The following is a 23,643-nucleotide window of genomic DNA, read 5'->3' on the forward strand; positions in this document are numbered from 1 at the left end:
AGGAGAAAAAAGTTTCTTTGCTCAAGCATTTCTAGTTTTATTGTACTACACACTGGGACTTTTAGCTTACGAAAACTTACATAGAAGTCTCCCTTCATTTTATTACTATAATAACCACTCTGTGAAGCAAGTTAAACTCCTGTTGTGAGTGGCAGCAGCGTTGCGATCGGCACAATGAGCCACACAGCCTCCTGCTGCGAGCAGTGGCAGCAGCATGATGCGCCACATAGCACGTAGCCATAAGTGGTTGCAGAATTTGGACAGTGGTGTGACAGGTGTTGGGGTGTGGGAAGTCTGGCTGTGTCAGTCCTTAGGTAAGCGTGTATGAGATCCCCAAAAATAAGATAGTAAGAAAATATCCCCCTGGTGCCTCTTTTGGATGCAAAAAATATATAAGAGTGGGTCTTATTTTCAGGAAAATACAGTATGCAATAATTTTGTTCCCCTCCAACTACAATTAGTGAGAAAGGGAGAGAAATATATAAAAAAAATCAAATCATACTATTTTTTTTGTCTAGCCCAGTGAATACAAGAATTTTTTTAAAAGATGCTCCTGCTAAAATCTCATACCATTCCATTTTTCCAATGATACCATTTTTTTAAAAAAATGACTTTTTTATAGCTCTCAAATGAATCAATAGAATAACTAAATGTGATTTATCAGTGTTTCAACATTTAGACATATTTTTAGTCTAAAAATGTACATGGCAACTCATCTTATATACATCTTAGGATGGTTTACAAGGACATAATAAAACATAAAATAGCAATAAACCCACATTTGAAACAATTTATGGTGCCCAAAGAAAAATTCCCATACATGAACATTGATCTTAGCCCAAAGCTGGTTGGAAGAGCCAGCCTCTCAAGGGCTTTTGGAGGGTAAGGAGGGGGGGGGGCTTGCCAGATACTGAGGGTAGGGTATTCCAGTGGGCTGAAGCAGCTATGGAGATGAGCTTCCAAAGTCTGCTAGAAGTATTTTAGGGAATGACTTGGAGTGCACCCATGTTATTTGATTTATCGAATAGGCAGATTTCCACAGGGAGAGGTGATTCCACAAATAACCTGGTCCCATGTTTTTATAGATGATAACCAGCACCTTGAATTGCACCTGGAAAGAAACTGGGAGACAGCGCTGCTCACATAGCACCAGTATAACATGATGAATTCTGGGTCTTCGAGGCTGGGCTACTTGTAGTTTTCAATTTATTATATCTGCATGAAGAAGCTGTTGTAAGTCCTGTGCTAATTTCTGCCTTCTAATGTTGCGTTTCTTGTTTAGCAAACAAAGATTTCTAGTCTCAGAGTGGATCATTTTGAGGCCTAGGTTTAAGGAAAGTTTGCTCTTAATTGGTCCTACACAGCTTTTACTTCATCTGAGCACTTTGCCACAAACCACAGTAGATCAGCTTTTGCCTATTGGGATGAAGTTTACCAGTAACTAAGTTCATAGAGTTCTTTGTACCTTGTGGGAAAAAATTGCTTGTACCTCATTCAGCAGGAATGCCAGTGTAACATGTGCCAGTAGTTACTCTGGTTTACAAGGCATATTATTCTCTTCTGTTTGCACTGTATTTCCAACTAATAGTATTAGAAAATTTACTACTATTCATACTTCTATTTTAGCCAAGCCAGCTGAGAATTCTGGAAGTTGTAATTCCAAGATGTGAGATGCAAGGAAATAAAACGGCAGTAGAAGTAATTTTGGAAAGAATGTGCATTTATTTCAAATACAGGTACTTAAGACATGGAGATCAAGGGATGCTATCAGAGACTTTATAGCAGCATTTACAAACTCAGAAACTTAAGATGTGTGGATTTCATACCCCAGAATTCCCAGCTAGCTTTAAAGTTGCCAGGCTTGAAAAGCGCTGCTTTATAGTGACTCATCAAGACACAGAACAACAAGGAAGACCAAGGGGAAGCATGCACAAGCAATAACTTCATGGCGGTCCTTTTTCATGTCTCAGAGCAGAGTTGGATGTCTGCTTGTCATGCAGATCTAGAGCATGGTATAATATCATGGAAGATTATCTTCTAAACTGAGCAAAAAAAAATATCTTCCTGAAAAGAACAGCTAGGATTCTTTCCAGCACATGACAGATGTCAAAAAAGTGGTAGAGGGAGTGAGGCCCAGCTGTATTGCCAGAGTTAAAGCAGCTGTAGGCAAGATGCCCTTTGGGAATCCTCCTCTCCATTTGCTGGAATCCACTCTATTATTTTTGCCACACATACCCCTCTTGCCTCCAGCATTTCCTCATCCAGGAGCTTCTCCCTCATCCCAGCATGCGTTTTCATCTTCCACTATTTTTCTCCTCCCTACTATTGCTGCAGAATGATCTTCTTGTTTAAAAAATTCATCTGAGGAGTCTCCACAGCTCAGCTCCTTTAAATACTGTTGCCGGCAAGCCAGTGTCCAATCCACATCCTTAAAAGGTCCCGCCAGAATGGCCTGACCAATAGGATGGGAGTTATGACGCCACCTGTTGTTGCCGGGTGTTACACAGCTGATATTCAGCTGAGCTGTCAGTATAACAATGCTAAACACTTATATTCAATATATAACAAGGACCATCTGAAACAAGGTGGCTGAGACGTCTCCTTAAATCAATGGAACCCCATGGGTGGAATCCACTCCACAGGGGATGTCCTTCCCGGGACAAACATTGTTGGAGTACTAGATGGGACCCAATTACCTTCTGATAATGGCTTATTTGTGCTTGGCCAAACCAAGGAACCCAAAGGTTTGCCTTTCTTTGCATTAGTCATATTGAAAACAGAATACATAACAGTCCTGGAGGCCTGAGAAAATCCTCGGACCTTGGACGTGGAACACAGAGCAGAGACAAATGAACTGAGGAAGGGGAGTCATCGAATAGAAGGCTGTTCTGAGAACCAGCATGGTGGATGGTATCTGTCTCCAGAACTGCAGCTAAGACAGCCTTCCACAAGCTGGCAGCCTTGAGATGTGTTGGAAGTGAAACGCCAAGAATTTCTAGGCAGTACAGGAAAGGCTGGGAAATGTCTTTAAGCATAGCTGTGCTCTGTGACGTATTTTGTAACATCAAGTCTCTTTATGAATGCTCTTTTATCAGTTGCTATCTTGAGATCTGTACAGGTAGAGGCGATTTGGGGGAAAGCAAAACAAAGGTATATTAAGGAGCAATCGTTCCTGTATGTCGCTATTGTGCTTTAGGGTTGCAAAACGTGGTACTTTTTTGTGTGTTTTTGCTCTGGAGGACTCAGTAGCAGACTGCACTGCTTTATGAATAGGCAGCATAAAGGTAGGTAGATTATATGACCTCCAGTTTTGCTTAGGTCAGAAGAACAACTTGTGTAAATACACCACACACACACAGAGTTGTTTTACATTGCTTATTGCCAGGCTAAAGTACCAGAAACAGAAGAGAGATAAAGTTAAATATTACCTATGCTCTGCCCCCCAGGGAGTTAGTGAGTGCCCTCCTTGAAGCAGGTAAGTGGCTTGCTAATTAAACCTTTCCATGCAAACAAACAACATAGTACTTAGACTGCATGGTTAAAAAGTTTGAGGACAGAACTTGGTTTCACTTATTTATTCAAAATGAAGAAATAAAAAATTTCACTTCAGTGGCATACCTTCTGGGGTGGAGGGTACAGAAATGTGATGAACAAATAAAAAATAACTTCAGTAGAATTGTATACTGTATATTAAAAGCATTGCAGAGGGACAAAAAATCATTTTAACCACTTTTTGCTGCACTTGCATCTTGTATCTTTTGATATTGTAGTTCCATAATACATGTCAGATGAGTAAGAAGCTCAGAAACTTGGGAACCAGATTACAATTTAGAATTTGCAAATAGTCTAAGATTACATAAACAAAATGCTTCTGATAGATTTGACAAGCTACTTCAGATCATGTCTTATGTATTTTATGATGTAGCTGGGGAAATGAATCTCCAAATAAGATGTAACAGAAAAAGCCAATCTAAAACTTTATTCTATGTATGCTGTACATAAAAAAACATTGCTGTTTATTGTATTTACTTTCTTATTTCACAGCTTGACTCTATACCTTCATTTGTTTCATTTCTGTTTCTAAAGTCTTTTGCCTTGGCTTGGATATTTGACCTCAAGTCAGCCTCATCACTATCTCATAACCATATCACATGAGAATAAGTATGGAAGGTTAATTGATCAGCTACATATTTAATTACCAGTTCTCCATGACTGTGGCTTGGCAAATAGTAGAGCCAACAGGTTTGTGTCTTAGCCAGGTTTTTTAATGTATCTTAATCTACTACCTTATGTACTGTTTTATGCATTTATTTTCATTCTTTAAGAAGCACAGGAACCCTAAAAGTCCTTAATTATTTCTGAATCTGTACCAGAGCTCTATATTCCCACACTAACATCTACATTTAGTATGTGGGATCAAAAGCATTTCCAGGGCATGGCAGATTTTCAAAAAGTCAAGATAGTGGTCAAAACTGAATGATTAAGCCACCACCTTGATATTTTTCACTATCCCTGCAGATGCTTATGTAATTGTTATTGAATTTTTTAAACAAGAAGATCAAAATGAATACAAAAGAATATAAAATAAAGAAGAAAAAAGAGAAATCAAAGAAGTAAAAATGCAAGAAAAGAAAAACAGTGAAGAAAAATACAAAAGAAAAAATATAAATATGTGGCTTCTGATATTCTTCACAGCAGTTATAATTACAATATATTTTAATCTTTCTCTAAATCCTCACATCACTCTTCTTTCTATAATCTGTCCTGTCTAATCAACAAACCATAAATCACAAGTTCATTTTTTTTTCATTTTTTACACAAGTCTATAAGAGGCTTCCAGTCACCAATAAATATAATGTCTTTTCTGTAATCGAAGAAGTTAATTTAGCCATCTCAGCAAGATGTGCCAATTTCACCAACTGTTCCTCCATAGTGGGTAAGTGTCGACTATTTCTACCTCTGGGCATATAATAATCTTGCCACAGTAATCATATATTGAAATTATCTTCCACGGCTTTTGATCCCTGCAGGTGCCTATGGTTGGGTTGTTTTATTTTCAACACAGCTGTAGTATATCTGATCTTTCCATCTCCCATGATAGCAATAGCAATAACACTTAAGACTTATATACTGCTGCCTCATGTTTTATAGCACTCTCTGAGCAGTTTACAATGTCAGCATAATGCCCTTAACAATCTGGCTCCTCATTTTACTGACCTTGAAAGGATGGAAGGCTGAGTTGACCTTGAGCCAGTCAGGATCAAACTCCTGGCTGTGGGCAAAGTCAGCCTGCAATACTACATTCTAGCCGTTGCACCACCATTGCTCTGATGAAGGCCAACAGAAATTGTGATTTTCCCCATTGACAAGAGTGCATTACTCCACTTTCCACTGTTCCGTTGATTAAACATTGTGGTCATAATTGCTTAAAGTCTAAAGTTCTCAACAACTTTACAGATTCCTCCCCAGAGTCATCCTTCAGGGAGTTTGGTTTGCTTCTTTGTCTGTAAGCATATCACTCCACTGATTCTGTTTTAAACTGCTGCTGGGATTGTTCAGGGCAGTTTTGTTGTTGCATATCTTTGCAAAGATTTTGACTAGCAGAACAACTGAAGCAAAGGGAACTGGGTCTGAAACTGGCAAAAATTCCATTTTCTCTTCTCTTTACCTGTAAAGCAGCTGGCCTGAATGACCAGAGATTGGTAGGGATAATTTTCTACAAATGCAGCATGGGTAGGATGGGATGTGTGGTAGTAACAGCATGGGGGTCGATTTGTTCCCAAACTCTTCCTTGCTATCCCCACAAATCTTCAGGTGCCTGTCTGAAGGCAAAGTTTGCTTTTTAGAATAAATACCCCATTTGTCTATTGAAGCCACTACAGCAATAGGTAACTTTATTTTCCCAGTTACAGCTATTGGGAAAAATGTCTGGCTACAAGTATTTCACCTTCTTTCCACAATCCCATTTTTTTAAAAAAAATGCAATAGAACAATGGCAGCTTCACAATTATCATTTTATAACAACTATTCAGCTGGTTGGGATAAAGGCAACAGCCAAACCAGTGTACAATGTATTTGGGAAATGAGCATGAGGCAGACTCTGATTGAATTGTATTTTTTGCACTCTCTTATTGGTCAGCTGGCAGGAAAAACAAATTTTGCCTTTATACTACTTTACTTACTTTCTGCATTCTGAAGACGACAGCAGTAAAGAGAGATGCCTAGCCAATTTCCACTTGGTCACATGGAAATATTTCTGTTGAGTTAATGCTGGACAAATGTGATAGAAATAGGTGGCAATTATCAAAACTATCCATCATTTCAAGAAATATCTTTTCCCATTAGCATTTCTCATGCTCAGTTTTATTAAAACATTAGGTTTGCTTCAACCTCAGCTTATGCTAGGAACCTCCAAGATATGCTGGTTTTCAAATGGCACTTTGGCTGAGGATTTGGAGAACTAAAATCCAGTATGTTTAGTGAGCAATAAACTAAAGAAGGCTGTGCTAAGAAATAACCCTAAAGTGGAAGATTTGTTATGTATGGCCAGTCCTAATTTCTTTAGGATTTATTATCGTTTTTCATAAGCCAATTTGTAACTGCATCTTTTCACCCAGGAAACAAAATGTTTAAATAGGGATAAATTAAACTAAACTTAACTAAATTAGATTCAGAATTTTGACTTCTAAGATTCCAAATACCGGAAAACAGTCATTATGTTTTTATACATAGACATGAAATGTGAGTTCAAAGCTATTATCATAATATGTATCATAGGTTTGCTATGCTGTTGCACTAGAAGCACCATAACTACAGTTATGTCTACTGTAAACAAAACAAAAAACTCAAAAAAAACCCAAAGGCACTATAGAGCATAATATACCGTCTCTCACAAACCAGGCCATAAACTCATTCACATTACAATAACAAAATTATACCATAATCATAGAGGGAGAAACAGCCTAAAGTGCATATTTCAAAAGATTTTAGACTGTCTCAGAAGGTCTTAAAAAGACAAGTTTTAATATAACTGCTATTTAATGATGCACTTGTAATCTGCCTCACATATGTAACTGCATCTGAATAACTTTTCTTCTCTACCCACTCCATCTCCTTTTCAAATCCATGGTTTAATCATACCACGTATCTGATGCAGTGAGCTACAGTTCAGGAAAATATATTCCTTTTTAAAAAATGTGTTATTTATTTATTAAATGTATATGGTCTGACTCTGGGCAGTTTACAATGTAGTACAAATAGAAATATAAAAACAATTCAAAATATAAAACCAAATAGATTGCAAAGGATTAAATGTAAACTAAGCAAGACTCAGAGTGGAGCGGAAGAGTTGCCTTCTCTGTTGGCATACCAACCACCTCCAGCCTATGGCTTCTCCATCACCCATGCCAGCTGGCAGAGGCAGATTTTAAGGCCCTTCCTAAAGGTCAGAAGGGTGGGAGTGCATCTCATCTCTGGTGGCAAGATGTCCCAAAGAGTGGGGAACATGGTAGAAAAGATTGTTTTCATAGACACTGCCGACGGGATTTGAAGTAGGCCCCCTTTTGCCAGAAGGAGTGGGGCAGGCTGGTTCCATCGGGGCAAGACAGTTCCTCAGATAATCTGGACCCATAAAGGGCTTTAATAGTGATAGCCAACACCTTGAAGTGCACGTGGAAGCTACTGTTTGTTGGAAAAAGGACTACCAGACTTCTGATTTTTGGTCACTAGTATCAGGCTAACCAAACATTAAAATAACTGCTGGTTGTTATTGTATGCAGATGGTTTCTTGGAAGCTATTCTTCCTTATTGCCTCAATCATAAGACATTTATGGCCTTGACAATATAACTATAATGTGATATTTCAATATAACATTATCACATTACCATATATGGTAATAAAATCACGATGAAAGGCAAATGTCAGAATGCAATGCTGAGGCAAAATGATAGGGAAGAATTTTCTATCTACCAGGAAAATTAAAGCAGGGAAAAGATTTTTGGTTCATACTGGCAACTAGACATCAATCTGAGGACCAGGTCTGAAACCCAGAGCCAAAGGAGTAAATCACCAGTACTGCAGCAGACAGTTGCGTCACTTTCATTTTCCTTCCAACCTTCCAAAAATAATCTATACTCTGCAGTAAGTGGTAACTAATTATGTCTCCCATGATAATCATTTCAGAAATAGTTAAACTTTTGTGAAAATTCACACACCATGTTACCAAAATTGCAAACATGCCAATCAGTAAAAATATTAGGGATTGCTGCACCATTGTAGGAATGAGATTGCTACATGAATTGCTGCATGGATATCTTTTGTAACCATATCTTAAATTAAATAGGTGGTGTAATCCACTACTGTACTGTTAACTGTTCTCTGCAGTTTCTATGATAGCTGGTCATTTAGCAAGAGAATGGGCAACATACGGCCAACTGTATATCATGGAATTTCCACCAGTGGCCACTAATAGGAGTTGCAATTCAACAACATAGGTGTGTCACATTTCATCCATCCTTGATTGAACAAGAAATACTAGGGAAGGAATCTGGATATTCTGCATGTTCTTTACTACTGTTTTACTCTTATTCTGAACTTCTTGAGAATAGAGTCAAGCACAAATAGTGAAGCCTTACCTTAATTAACCCTAACTATGAATGAGCTATATTATCTACGAGAAAAAGATATTGTATAAAAATTAGGCTAATTTATGGAATATTTCAATATATTCTTAATGGACACTATGGGACAAAGGGAATGCTGCCAACTCACTTAGGTGACTTTTCTTATTTGTTTACATTTTGGATTATTTATTTAAAAATAATTATAGTACTTAGCACTTTATGGTTCTTACTGTGATGGAAATAGGCTTTTCAGGTGGGTCTGAATGATATCTCCACCCTAAGAACAGTTCTGTCTTAATTGGTTTGATGGCCTTCATAAGGAGGGAGGATACTGGTAAAATAACAAGGAAAGGGGATAGTTGTTTCTCTGAATTAGTGTTATTATAGCTAATCCCTGAAGAATGAAGCTTTTTGTCCTTAAAACTGTCTATACAGTCTGTAGCCGTTCCTATTTGTCCATACAATGGTCTAATTCCTTTGAAAGATCTGCTAAGATCTCAGCTAGGGCATCAACTATATCCTATGGCAATGACTTTCAAACTTCCTGGATTAAGACCTTAAGTCCAGGATCTGTTGTTTCAGTCCTGCTAATGGTGGGCACATGATGGCACAAGAAGCAAAATTCTGAAGGATTCTTACAAAAGCACTGACTTTTCTGCATTCATGAAAAATTGCTAAAAGCCAATTACAAGGAAAAGCTGGTTAAAAATGGAGGAGAAGCGCTTTTGACTGATTTATTATTTCCCAGGTAGGAACCTTTCATTAAAGTAATGCTATGTTAACCGTCTGCATTCAACTGTCAACAACAAGAGAAATCCCCCTCCTTTTCTGCCCAAGGGATGGGAGATTGCCTCCAAACCAACCAGTCACTCAGGTTTATTGGATAAGAAAATTAAATTCAGGAAAGAAAAATAAGGGAGGTAACAGCAAGGAATATATTGCGAAAGGGAATTCTGGCTGGTTCACAGGAGTTGCTGTGCCAGACCCCTGAAGCTTCATCACTGACAGGAGATTTTGGTGGGTACCCATACTGGACAATCAATTCATACAATAGAATTGCTGAAAACAACATCTGGGGCCTGAATTCACCTATTGCTTTAACTATCAAGGTAGATTAAAATAGGTCTTGATTAAGTCCAGCTGGACATCCAGATTTCTTAGGATGTTAAACAAATGCTGCTCTTGCTAGTAATGTTCTTGGGGAAAAAGTGTTATGAGCATAAGCAGAAAAGGTTAAGGAGACCAGGCTTCCTCTATATCTGATACAGATAATCCTCCACTTACAACCACAATTGGAACCAGAATTTCTGTTGCTAAGCAAGGTGGTTAATGAATTCAGACCTGATTTTATGACCTTTCTGTCATGGTTGTTTAAGGGAATCACTACAGTTGAATCATGTGGTCATTAAACAACTGGCTTCCCTCATTGACTTTGCTTGTTGGAAGTCAATTTGGAATGTCACAAATGGTGATCCCAGGGTCCCAGGACTCTGCAACTATCATAAATATGTCAGTTGCCAAGCACCTGAATTTTGATCATGACCATGGAGATGATGCAACAGTCAGAAGTGTTGAGACCTGTCATAAATCTTTTTTCAGTGCCATTGTAACTTTGATGGTGCTAAACAAATGGCTGGAAGTGTAGGGCTACCTATACCAGGGGTCTGCAACCTTGACAACTTTAAGACTTGTGGACTTCAGCTCCCAGAATTCCTCAGCCAGCATAGCTGAAGTCCCCAAGTCTTAAAGTTGTTTAGGTCAGACCGCTGACCTAAACTCCTTTCTACCTGAATATCATCTATAATGCACTTTGATTGAAGCTGGGGTTGGAAAGCCAAAGCCCACAGCAATTTGTAAAGCCTAGTGGTTCTTGGAGTCCTCTCCAATCACAACAGTTGAAAAATAGTAGCATAGTTTCCTGTCACAAAAACTATGAAGCAAACCCTAAAAGTCACTTTCCTTAGTCTTGCTCACTTCCTGTCATCTATTTTTGCTAAAAATGTTTTGACATCCATGGATTCTTTCAGAAAAAAGACATGGGATCATTTTATGCATGCACATATACATGTGCAAGATACTGTACTGGACACTTGTATTTTAAGTACTAAGTCTGGATTTGCCTCAGGTGATCTTCCTTCAAATCATATTTGTTTGTTGTTGTTAGTTGTGAAGTCGTGTCTGATCCATCGCGATCCCATGGACAACATTCCTCCAGGCCTACCTGTCCTCTACCATCTTCTGGAATCCATTTAGGCTCACCCCTACTGCTTTAGTGATCTAGCCACCTCATTCTCTGTCGTCCCCTTCTTCTCTTGCCCTCAACCTTTCCCAGCATTAGGCTCTTCTCTAGTGAGTCCTTCCTTCTCATTAGGTGGCCAAAGTATTTGAGTTTCAACTTCATGATCTGGCCTTCTAAAGAGCAGTCAGGGTTGATCTCCTCTAGGACTGACCGGTTTGATCGCCTTGCAGTCCAAGGGACTCGAAAGAGTCTTATCCAGCACCATAGTTCAAAGGATTCAATTCTTTGGCGCTCAGCCTTTCTTATGGTCCAACTTTCAGAGCCATGCATTGCAGCTGGGAAGACCATAGCCTTGACTATACACACTTTTGTTGGCAGGGTGATATCTCTGCTTTTTAGTGTGCTGTCTAGATTAGCCATGGCTTTCCTCCCCAGGAGCAAGCATCTTTTAATTTCTTGGCTGCAGCATATTGGACACCTTCCGACCTGAGGGGCTCATCTTCCAACATCATATTTTTTTGCCTTTTGATACTGTCCATGGGGTTTTCATGGCAAAGATACTGGAGTGGGTTGCCATTTCCTTCTCCAGTGGATCACATTTTGTCAGAACTCACTGCTATAACCTGTCTGTCTTGGGTGGCCCTGCACGGCATAGCTCATAGCTTCATTGAATTACGCAAGCCCGTTCGCCACGACAAGGCAGTAATCAATGAAGGGGCATATTTGGTTAGGTGAATGGAAAAGAAAAAAAAATGAGTTTCTTAGGATTTGGTAGACAATAGTTTCCCTTTTCAAACTGCAGATTATCTATGCATGGTCACTTTTCTCTGTGCATCTGAGGATGGAATAAGCCAGGATGGGTGGATGAAGAGACAACAATATTTTTAGAACTATGAGAATGAGTGTTCCCTAGGAATACAATCTATGAGGAAATAAACATAAATAATGGAGATGTTATTCCAGTTGTTGTCTGAATTCCAACTATACTTGAATTGCTACAGGATATTTGGAAATTATAGTGTGAAGTCACTGATTAGGATTTATTCATTGTTTTGCAGCGTTTAAATAATTAGATTGTTGCCATGGTTGGGTTGATATGCTGAAAACATGTACATCATGGAATCCTGCAAAGATACAACAACCTAGTACTTTTGTAATGCTTAACACAAATACTTAACTCACTTCATTAACATAATGATATAAGGAGATCATGATGCATGTGTCATCATTTACCACTCCTTCCCCTCTTCTCCCTGCAGCTGCCATGAAGCGAATGCAAATAAGAGCTCAGTATCACTTTTGTCATCTTACAACACTATCTGCTTTTGGCTGCTGAGTCCATTTAGTTGTTTCAACAGCAATATTTTTGTAATCGCATTCACTGTGATCTTCCCGATGTAAGTGGGCCATCTTCTAATTGAGTGTCAGCTTGCCTCAATTTCCTTTCAGGGCAATAAAGAGGTGCGGCTGTGGCTGTGCAGCAGCTCCTCCTCATTATGGAAAAGATTTAGGAGTTGTTTCCACCTTCTCTAACGACAAAGTGATCTGATACATCATGGGGACAATACAGTACCTCTCGCCAATAAGATTCACAATAGTCAAGGGAAAAAAGTGAGGACATTTAAAATGCAATGTCTTCTGCTTTCTGCCATCCTGTCTATAGTACATTTTCTTTTTCTGGTGACATATACTGTAGGTGGTTATTTAAATTTGTGATAAATATCTGATTACATTCCCTTCTCTAGTTGCTGATTGATGCCTCTCTGGCCCTTAAAAGCTGTTAAGCAACCACAATCTGAATGTATCCTTCCTGTACTTCTGTTAGGCACCAGTGAAGGCTCAGATACTGTAGATGTGCTTCAGAGATAACTGGAAATTTGTGTTGGCTGACATCAGTCCCATCTCTGGCTTCCCCTTCCTGAAGGAATTTTTGGGAATGCTTATTTTTTTTTGGACTGTTCTTCTAGTTGCAATTTTTGGAAAAAGAGGGGGTCCAGGTGAAGCAGTGTTGAGGCGCAGTCTCTTTTCCCATGTGAGAACAGATGCTTTGTCCCTGTTCCATCCCCAGTAGTAGGACTGGGAAAGACGCTGTCTGAAAGAAGAAGCACTGCTTTCAATCCTATCACCATCATCCACTTGTCAGCAGCAGAGGCAGGGGCTTCAGAAACGAGCCCCCCTGAAAATGACACGAAACTGCCTCACTTGCAGTCGGGTATCTGCGATTTGAGACAGGGTTAACTTACCAAAGGAAGGACTTTCTTCTTTTTCCTCTCCTGAGCTCACCACTTCTGCCTGCACAGTAGTGGAGAAACTCGAGGCAGGAAAAACAGGTTCTAAGCAGGGAGTTGCCCCAGAAAATCCAGGGCGCCTGGGCCCGAAAGCGGAGCTAAATTCAAATCCGTCCCCAGTCCGGGCACAAAAGAATGGCTGCCTTTGTGCGCAGGCTGGGTCACGTCCCACCCTCGCAGGGTGCCTTTTGCAAGGTGCTGCTAATAGACAAATTACAGTTCCAGTCTGTCAAGGTAGATAAGAGACCATGTGATGCAGGCAACCCAGCAGTAGACGGGTGGCATCGCAGGGTAAAGGTGTGCTGCGAGGCGCAACAGGAAGCCAGGAAGCGAGCGAACTAACCAGCCAGCATCTCTTGCGAGGGGGGCTTCCAAAGGCCTCTTGCTGCTACTGGGAGCCTAGCAGAGTTCTCCCTGGAAAAAAAACAACAAAACTCAATCGATAGACAAGATCAGCATCCGCCACGGTCCAAGCCCGGAGAGAGACCGTAAACAGCATGTCCTTTAACCGAAAGAATTGGTCCGCGCTGTCCAGGTGGGTATGAAGCAGCCTCTTCCTACCCTCCCCCCCCCAGCGCTTCCTCGGCTCTGGAGGGAGACGGAGGGCGTCGGGGCGGGCACAGAAGCCTCCCACAACTTTGTTCCTTCGTGCCAACTTTCCGGACTGTGAGCGCCCTTAGGACTGATTCTTGCCCGAGCGCGCTACGGCTGTTGGGAGTTGTAGTACTTTCTACCATTGGTCTTTTCCAGACCCAGGAGACAGAAAGCTTTTTACTACTCTCGGGAGAGGAAAAGTAAAACTTGAGGGTGCTTGAGCTTTTTTCCGGAGCTCCCGTGCGACTCCCTGAAGGTGCCCAAAGGCTGCGGTTGTCTCGGGGGGAGGGAGGGAGGGGGAGAGGGGGGTTCCTTGAGGCTGGTTTGCGTGAACCCATCTGGGGATTGTTCTCCCCTCCCTGGAGCGGCAACTCCCTGTGGGAACAGACTACTACGAACAGGGCAGGGTTGCAAAACGGCATGCGTTAGCTGATTTAACGTATATTGATCAATTAAGAAGCCGATACTATGTAATAGAGGAGCAGCTAGATTTCTTTACAATATCTAGCTAGCCATTTCTTGCAAAATGTGGACGCCCAGTGCTATCTCACTCATGGAGGGAGCATCTTCTTTAGGGTGATGAATACGTTCCCACCAACCTCGTTTTAGACTTTTAGAGCCTCTCCTCGAATATATCCACTATTAAATGACTGATTATTTACTGACACAGCTAATAGTGCAACTTGTGCATTTGATTTCGTTGAACTTTCATGCAACAATTTTCTCCCTTCCAGATTTGGTGGAAACTGCAAGTGCCCAGATTTTGATAGCTGTTTCATTACATCTGGAGGCTACCAAGTTGAGAAGGCTAACCTAGATCACAGCCTTCTAGAATGGACATGTTGTTGTTGTTCGGATTCTTGCTATATTTTGAAATATGTGAGGAGATACAGTACTTTTCTTCTATCATGGCTCATTAGGCAATTTTCACTCATCCTTATGGTAGCCTGAGCATGAGAACCAATGTGTTGGCTAAAAATACTGGGGGTTTGGGTTCCTGATGTTGCAATTTTGCAAGAATTAATGCATCTGTCATGGCTCATTCACACATATCTCATAGCACATCATGTTAGAGATAGGAAATGGTACTTATGGTATAGTGACTAGATCTTATCTAGGGTTATACAGCAATTCCACTTGGCTCTATTTTAGAAATAGCAATTTAAATTTATGACAATATGGATGGATGCAATGAGCAATCAAAGAGGTGTAGGCTGAACATGAAAAAAGAGGAGGCAATGGAAGCACATTTCCTAGCTCCTCTTTGACAGTTGTTTGGGGATTGTCTTTCTTAGCTTGAAACTGGAGAACTCAGGCTTGGTAATACAAGTTGCCCAGGGCCACTTAAAGCATGTCTAAAGAGGAGGAGGCTTTTTCTTTCTTTCTGCCTCCTGCCTTCAGTAGGTTAGCATGGGAGAAGGTCTTTCCCTTAAAAGTTAATATGAGAAGATAATCCTTTGCTGGCATCATCCAGCAGTTTATGGATACAACAATACTTTGTAGTGTCCCAGCATTTCTGTCTCTTTGAGATGACATCCAAAGACCTTGAACAAACAAATCTTATTCCCAAGAAAAGCACCTTGCAGGGACTCTTCTGAGAGATCACATTCCAATCAAGTGCTGTTTGTAGTCTAATTTCACAATTCTTTGAAGAATGAACTTGGAGGTACCATCACTGAACCATACCACATTTATTGGACTCCAGATTAATATTTGTTTTCCATGGAAGTTAACCAGTTGGTTCCATGATCAAATCAACTGCACACTTTCATTCTTGTTTTCCAAATGACCTGACTATAGATTTCCACATACTAATAATTACTCATGGTTACAAATGCTAATTTCTGGTGGTTGATTTGCTCCCAGCAGTGTCAATGCCACTGTATGTTCTGTTTTAAAGAAACAACAACTCATGATTAACAACTATTTTAAATCTACATTTTTAAACCAGCTATTGAGGAAATTCATACATTATTCTACTGTCATTATACTATAGTAATTAATGCTTGCAGTATTACTGGTTTGCATTTATTGGCACGTCAGGAAAATATATGCTATTATCATAGCTACAAGGATTGTGTAACTTCTGTTTGCTTGTTATTTTTTCTTCTTCCTTGACTACTGCCTTCTTTCAAAGACATTGTAAAGTATAATATTTATGAGGAAATACTTGATATATTTGGTATTGAGTGTGATAGAATACAAATACAGCAGGATCTGTCTTGCTTGATATTCTAGACAACCTTAAATTGCAAATGAGATTCTTTCAGATTTGTTCAGAAAAAGTTGGTAGATACAACATTAGTAGATACTTTGTTGTTGGATAAAAGCCATTTCTGTGATGCAAAAAATAAAAACAACCAACCAACCGAACAGTGAAAACCCACTGAATTTGAGGAAAATTCAAAGGCAACTATGGATAGTGAATAGAGCAGGGGTTCCCAACCAGGGGTGTGAAACGATATTCCAGGGGGTGCAAAAACTTGGGTTTTCAAAATTATAGTGTATGTGCATAATTCCTTGCCATTATTTCGAACTTTTGTAAGGGGTGCAAGAATATATCAGAAGCGTTCTAGGGGTGCGGGATATAGAAAAGGTTGGGAACCACTGGAATAGAGTATATATTTCTAATTATTAGCTTGTTTGGAATGTGGAACTAGTATACTGATTTGGTCAAGATAAAGAATATTTGCCAACATTCACTGATCTTTGTGAGAATTATTCTAGTCTTGCTTCTTAAGGTTGATTGTTTGGGATTGGGGTAGGAGATAATGAAGTTTAACATTGTTTTTAGTACCATGCCATGTTCTCTCTAAGCTGCATACATGATGATCACTTGTGTCAGAAGGAATCTCTAAATCTTTGTTAATGACTGTAGTCAAGCCAGGATTCCACTTTGTTGGTTGCCCGTTCAAATTTTAAAATGTGCTATTTTAGAATAAGCATTATATTAAATGTACATTTCTCTGTATTTTTACTTTTCCCCCATTTTGATTAAACAGTAAAAGAATTCATTAAATTTCTGAAAAGACTTACTGTAATTACTTCTGCCATTACCCCCACCCTCCAAAATCCCTTAATACAGAGATCAGTTTCATATGATTAACTAGACTGTAAGCAAAGGAAATGATTTGCAAGCAAAATTCAGTTGTGTTTTGATGATGTCACGTTAATAAGGATTAATATAATTTATTGAATGGCAGAATATTTTGCTAGTTTGGAATAGATCTGAAATGAATAATTGTGACTAAAGTATACATAAAATATTAAACATTTTCTTCAAGTATCTTAGCCTGTTTGCATGTTCTGGTTTCCTATAGCTGCTTATATATCTCTACCATCCACGTCTATCTAGATATCATTGTTGAACTATTGAACTGGAGGTTGCTCTAGTGATTTCTCCTTTATTCTCTTTTGGAAACCACGAAAGCATTAATCATCTTTTTGTCAAAATAAGTATTCCCCCAAAGTTGAGCTTAACTTCTGTAACTATATGGGCATAAACAGGTAGATTTTGTTAACAATAACATGGAAAATAGCATGATTTGCTACTGCCTTCTGAAATTGACTTCAACTTGTCTCTAGCTTATTTATGCCTGGGATCTCCTGGTGATCTCCCATCCAAATAGGTCCAGATCTAATTCTGTTAAAGTATCGGGGGATCAGCCAAAAACCTCTAGACATTGTTACCTGCTTCCTATTACTCGTTTCTTATGGTCATTCATCTTTTTATACATACTTCTGTTTTAAAATTGAAATTGGATTGAAATTGATATTACAATGTTAAAGTTACTATCTCATGCTATTTCTTGCCAGAACATTGCCTTCCTTGGAATTCCAACACTTCTTGTTCCTTGATAATTAAATGTAAAGGAATGACATAATATAAAGCCCTGTGGAATTTCAATTAAGAAATGGCTTAGACTACCCCTATTTTCCAGGAACTGTAGGACTGGTATTATCTGCATACAGGGTAGGGCAGTCTTTTTTAAACGGATTGTCTTGCTGCTGGATAGAAATTCTGGGAGTTGTATCAGGTTAAAATTGATTTAGTCTGATGTATGCAATAAACTGATATGCGAGCTAGTCCATAGCCTTATCTTTAGCAAAAGATGATGTTGGCAGAGAAATATACTTTTCAGAGTTTTTCTATGCAACTATCATTTATATTTCTATTGTATATGTTAGAAAAGGAGTGAAAGACAAGTTAAAGAAAGAAAGAAAGACAAGTTAAAGCCTGTGAGGAAAAGCTGTTTAATGCAAGAAGGAAAATTTTCAGGTATCATGGTCTGTGATTCAGTAACTTATCAGAATTATAGAAATAATATTGTAGAACTTAATGAAGACCCAGTGAATGAACAGACCAGGGAGCAGCAAGAGTTCTAAAAATTTCCATCATTACACAGTGTCTGGCTGCCTAGTTGTACATGATTGGGCCACAGGCTTCCCTACTATGTATTCTCTCAATATTTAAGATTCTATCTGTATTTATGTACTAGCTTATGCAAAATTGTATCTTCAGCCATCTTTTCTGGAGATACATTTCCTCTTTTTGATAACATAGGAATAGCCATCATTTATACTGTTGTATTTTTCTTTTAATGAATTGGTTTTTATTTAAAAGTTGCCCAGAGTTATTTCAAATGGCATGTAAATTAAATGAACAAATGAATGAACAAAATATTTTATCACATTCCCCACTCTGACTGTTGATTGAGCTCTGTTCTGATCCTTAAAAATTTGAATGAATCCCCCTCAATTTTGCCAGAAACTGGTGAAGGCTTGGAGCTAGATGTGCTTTAGAAATAATTGCACATTTTAGATGGCTGTCATCTTTTGCCATTAGTAGTCTTCCTCCTTGATGGAAATCCGCATTTTGTGGAGTCAGTCTCTTGAACTGTTCTGCTGGTTGCAATCTGTGGAAATGCCTTAGGCAAGGTATGTAAGAAGATGAGCAACAAAACCGAAAGACTATCAAGAGGCCTCTCCTAAAATGCCAGATGCTTGTCCTAGCACAGGGGTAGGCAATCTTGGCTCTTTTATGACTTGTGGACTTTAACTCTCAGAATTCCTGAGCCAGCCATGCTGAGGGGAAAGGGAGAGTTTCCCAGCTGAGCCATGGTGGCTCAGGAATTCTGGGACTTGAAGTCCACGAGTTATAAAAGAGCCAAGGTTGCCTACACTTAGCATCAAACAATGTTTTGGAATGGAACACTGGAATGGAAAGAGCAGCCATGTGTGAGTGGTACAATATTGGTTATTCCTGCACAAAATCTCAGGTTTAATCTGTGGCAACTACAGGCAGAGTTGAGAGGTTAAACAGTACAGACTACACTGAGTTAAGTAGCTCCACGATGCTAATAGTTTCTGTTGTTTCCCAAATTTCATATCCCATCTTGTCAATATAATATATGGTAAACATTTTTTATTTTCATGGCCTCATGAAAAGTATTTTTCTAAGCTCTTGTTATTATTGCCACGGGTGCCCACTATTTTTTATCTCCAATCCTCCCAGCCATAGGATATATCAACTCTAGCAGGTCACGTTTTCAAAAATGGAAACGGGAAAATGTTACTATTTGCTACAGAGTATTCATTTGTCCTGTCTTCTCTCTTAATAACTTAATAATAACTTAATAACTGGTAGTTGCTTAAGACTACCAACAGGTCCTTGTTTTATAAGTCTTTGATCTTTGGACCACACAGGATTGTTATTTATGTAACTCATTACTTCTGGTATTATTGATCACCATAGCATTTTAATTGGGAAATTTGTTTACTTATTACAAATTATTCAAATTCTTTTTTCTTAAATAAGCGAGACAATTTATTGGTAAGTGAGCAAAAGCAATGCAGACAAAATACCAAGACAATAATCTGAGAGCAACTTGTGCTGTACAAATTCAGTGAAATGAAGAATTATTACCATGAGCATCACTGAACCCATGGTATATATAATGGGAATTTCAGCATAATTTCAAAATCCCAGTTCATAAATGGGCGGGGGACAGAGGGGAGAAGGAAAAGGAAGAGAGGAAAGAAGAAGAAAAAAGTCTTTATAGGGAGAAAGAAGGGGTGGTAGAAAAACAAAGAGAAAGGGGCGGTGACCTCTCTTTTGCTGGCAATGGCATCAACCACTTGCTTCAGGCACAGCTTCCACTAGTCTATGTCCCTTGTGTTAAAAAAAAAGTTTCCCTATTATGGAACTTAATATCCTTTGGAGAATTAATGAGCTATAACTATTTGTGGAATAGCATTGCAACTCTTTAGCAATAATTAATGAACATTTCCTAATCACCAGGGAAATATGTATACAGGATAAAAAGAGATTTCTCTTTTAGAGTATTTTGTCTTTCCAATTAATTAGTTCGATGTTTTATGAAACAGAATTGAATGCTATTTTAACCTTGATAGAAGGTAATGATAAATTGCATTTCAGTAGAATTTTGTCGGCTAGCCAATGTGCACATTGTTTCTATGATAGAACTGTAGAAGGTTAAGCTGCAGATTAGTCTACATATACGGTACGTGCATGTGTATGTGAGAAGGAGAAAGAGAAAGAAGTAGAAATAAAATGAGATAGATGGGGGTATCCATTCCACCACTTACTTTTGCAGTTCCTGGAGGAATAAATTTATTTATTTATTTATTTATTTTATTTATTTGTTTTTATAAACCGCCCTTCTCCCGAGGGACTCGGGGCGGTGTACAGAGTAAGGTAGGCAAACATAATGAAACAGTACTGAAAAAACAATAAACAAAACAAACTGGGACCCCAATTAGAGCTATCAGGCCAGGCCGGACTGCTGGAATAGGTAAGTCTTCAAGTCGCGCCGGAAGGTGCGCAGGTCGGGGGCCATCCGGATTTCAGTTGGTAAGCAGTTCCAGAGGGCTGGCGCACCCACTGAGAATGCCCTCCCCCTGGGGGCCACCAGCCGACATTCCTTGAGCGGTGGCACCCTGAGGAGGCCCTCTCTGTGGGCGCGCACAGGGCGGTGGGGTGTTGACATTGGCAGAAGGTGTTCCCGTAGGTAGTCCGGACCCATGCCATGTAGGGCTTTGTATGTCATTGTTAGCACCTTGAACTTCACCCGGAAGGCAACTGGAAGCCAGTGCAGCGCACGGAGGAGAGGTGTGATATGGGAGTATCGGGAGGCTCCCAAAAGTGTCCGTGCCGCCGCACTTTGCACCAGTTGAAGCTTCCGAGTGGATCTCAAGGGCAGCCCCATGTAGAGAGCGTTACAGTAGTCTAGGCGAGAGGTCACAAGGGCATGGGTGACTGTACGTAAGGCATCCAGGTCCAGATGCCAGCCCTCTCCCTTCATCAGACTTCATTTTGATATTGTATGTAAAATATTTGTAAGTGGTACTTGACAACTTATGCAGCTGCCAGAATAACAAGCTGGATGCATGAATTTTTTGAGCTGAGGGCTTAGCAATCAGGTGAGCAGGCAGAAAATGAAATAGAACTTGTACGCAGAAAACTCAAGTCAAATGCAACTAATCAACGGAAGCTCTCCAAGGTTTCAGGCATGGTTATTTCAGTCCTTCGGGGTGATCCTGAACATTGAAGTAGGATCTTCTGCATGCTACCTGTTCTGCTAAAGATGGCTTTGGATGACTTTCCAAACCCTCCTACTTGCTTAATATGAATCCATATCCTGCCTGTTTCCCCAACCTATTCCAATCCAGGCGTATTTCTGTGATTAAGTAGCTGCTATTTCCATGGCTGCTTGGAGATTTGGGAAGATACATTTTAATTTGGGAAGGCTACTGTAGTGAAGGAGCTGTGTGGGATGGTAGTAGGAAATGCAATACTCCTCCACTTTAATCAGCCTGAATGATTTCATCATGTTAGCTTAAGGAAGGGAGGGAGGAAGGGAGGGAGACTGGATGTATGGTGCATCTTCATTTTTACAACAGCTATAAGTGTGAGATATTAATTTTCATACAGGTGGCCCCTGTAAATATAAATGTGATAAATATGATGATATAAAAAGATTTGGCTTTATGTAATATTTTCTTTAAAAGGGTATAGAATAGGAGATATGCAGGCTAATAACAGAGGAATCTGAAGCTTCATTTCTCCTGAGAAGGAAACTGCCACTTGCTGTGAGATGATTTATCCAAGATTATTCCATGAAGGTGATGGACTTTGAACCAAAGCTCCTCCCAAACCAAACTCATTTCACTGGAATCATATCAGCAGATGAGTTTGAAATAGGAACTTGGGAAGCACCTAAAACATGTAGAGGCATAATTTACAGGCAGCAGGTGTGTGGGCATATGCACAAACTAAGTTATGTGTGGATGGATTTTATGGATTAGCGGAGGTACACTCTGCTTGTGATTCTGTCATTTTCTTGTATCCAGAAAAAAAAGGAAGCCAAATGAAAGGCCAACAGTCTTGTCCTGCTTGTTTTTGCTTTGATTTACTTAATTACACATAGTGGGAGGTAGATGCTTTTAAATGTATTAGGAAAGTATTAGGATTTTCACTCTTTGCTGGTAGAAATCACAATGCAAACCAGACTCTAATGCACTGCTACATAAATTCACAAAACAGAGAAAGCCAACATGCAGTTTGGGTTGATCTAATTTAGTGCTAGCTATTATTTTATGTGTTGCATTTATATTATATTTTTCAAAGAGATGTATTTAGACTTTCCTGAAAGTTTTATTATCACAGCAACTTTATGAGACAGCTTAGGCTGGATGATAGTAGCTAGCTCAGTTACTCTGCAAATTTCATGACAAAGCAGGGACTCAAAACTGGATCTCCCCAGGATTAGCCACATTTGATCATCAGCAACTGAAAGGTAAATTGATTACTACTATGCAAGAAACAGTTCAGAACTATGAAATGTATGAAGATAAATCATAAGAATTCATTGGGGTTTTCCTTACTTGTACCTAATCACAGTACAAATGAATACATGCCCAGGCCACTTCATTTTATGTCATGTCCCCAAGATCTTGCCTTCATCTCATCCATAATCCATGAGTGATACAATATTAATTCATTCTTAGCTGTACCAAAGCAAAAGTAGAATTTCCCTCCTGCTTCCAGGACCATCCAAGGATAGTCTCAGATTCTGTTACCTTTGTTAGCCTTGGAGGGAATTGCTTGATTGCAGTGATTTGAAATAGAGGTACAGTTAAGGATTGGCAATGGCTATGGTAAATTTTATTTTATTCCAGAACAGGTTTCTATCATTTCAGTTCAGCACTGGGGTAAGTAGCCTATTATCTACTTAGTTCTGCATTTTTAACATTAATGGACAGCAGCCACTGCGTTCCAAACAGCAACATCCCCCTTCCTTACTCAGAAATTCCTGGAATCAAAATCTTCATAGAAACCATATATTTTAGACCTGAGATCTATCCTTTATTGGTTGAATTGCTTGGAATTTTGAATACCTGATGTTAGCTGACATTCAGTGCCTCTGTCTTTTCTTAGTACTCTGCACAGTGGTAAGTCTTCTCAATTACCAAGTAACAATTAAGAAGAAGAGAATGAGAACTTGCATGAAGGACAGGAGAGGGAATGGCCTGATTGCTGACAGTGCAAACAGATGCCAATTAACCAACATGTTGCTTGATTTTAAGCATACATAATGATGTAACAGGAATGTTATTTTTTGGACTTAGATTACTCATTCAGACTCCACACTGATGTCAGTAGCCTAAGTGATTTCTCATGTACAGCACTCTTACAAAGTTATTGCAGATCTGCCTGCGGCAAGGTTTCTCTTAATCCAGGCAATGATAGAGAAAAGATGCCTGGGTGCAAAAGAATATGTCAGAAAACAGTACCAAAAACCACAGCTGGATTCTGTGCAATTTGGAGATCAGACTCTCCAAATGCAGTGAGGGGTAACTCAAGTCTAGCCAAGAACA

The 23,643-nt window shown here is 39.4% G+C and overlaps 1 protein-coding gene across 1 annotated transcript in view; it reads left to right on the forward strand.

The window, feature by feature from the left end:
* Positions 1 to 1,841: 1,841 nt before the first annotated feature.
* Positions 1,842 to 23,643, forward strand: part of LAD1 (ladinin 1) — a 39,636-nt gene continuing 17,834 nt past the window's right edge. Inside the window, exons 1-2 of the mRNA XM_081325693.1 lie at positions 1,842 to 3,118; positions 13,094 to 13,684. Of these exons, the coding sequence (XP_081181819.1) occupies positions 13,647 to 13,684 (38 nt within the window). The 5' untranslated portion in view covers positions 1,842 to 3,118; positions 13,094 to 13,646. The remainder of the gene's footprint in view (positions 3,119 to 13,093; positions 13,685 to 23,643) is intronic.

This window comes from Vipera berus (assembly GCF_964194415.1).
Source record: "Vipera berus genome assembly, chromosome: 3".
Taxonomy (NCBI): Eukaryota; Metazoa; Chordata; class Lepidosauria; order Squamata; family Viperidae; genus Vipera; species Vipera berus.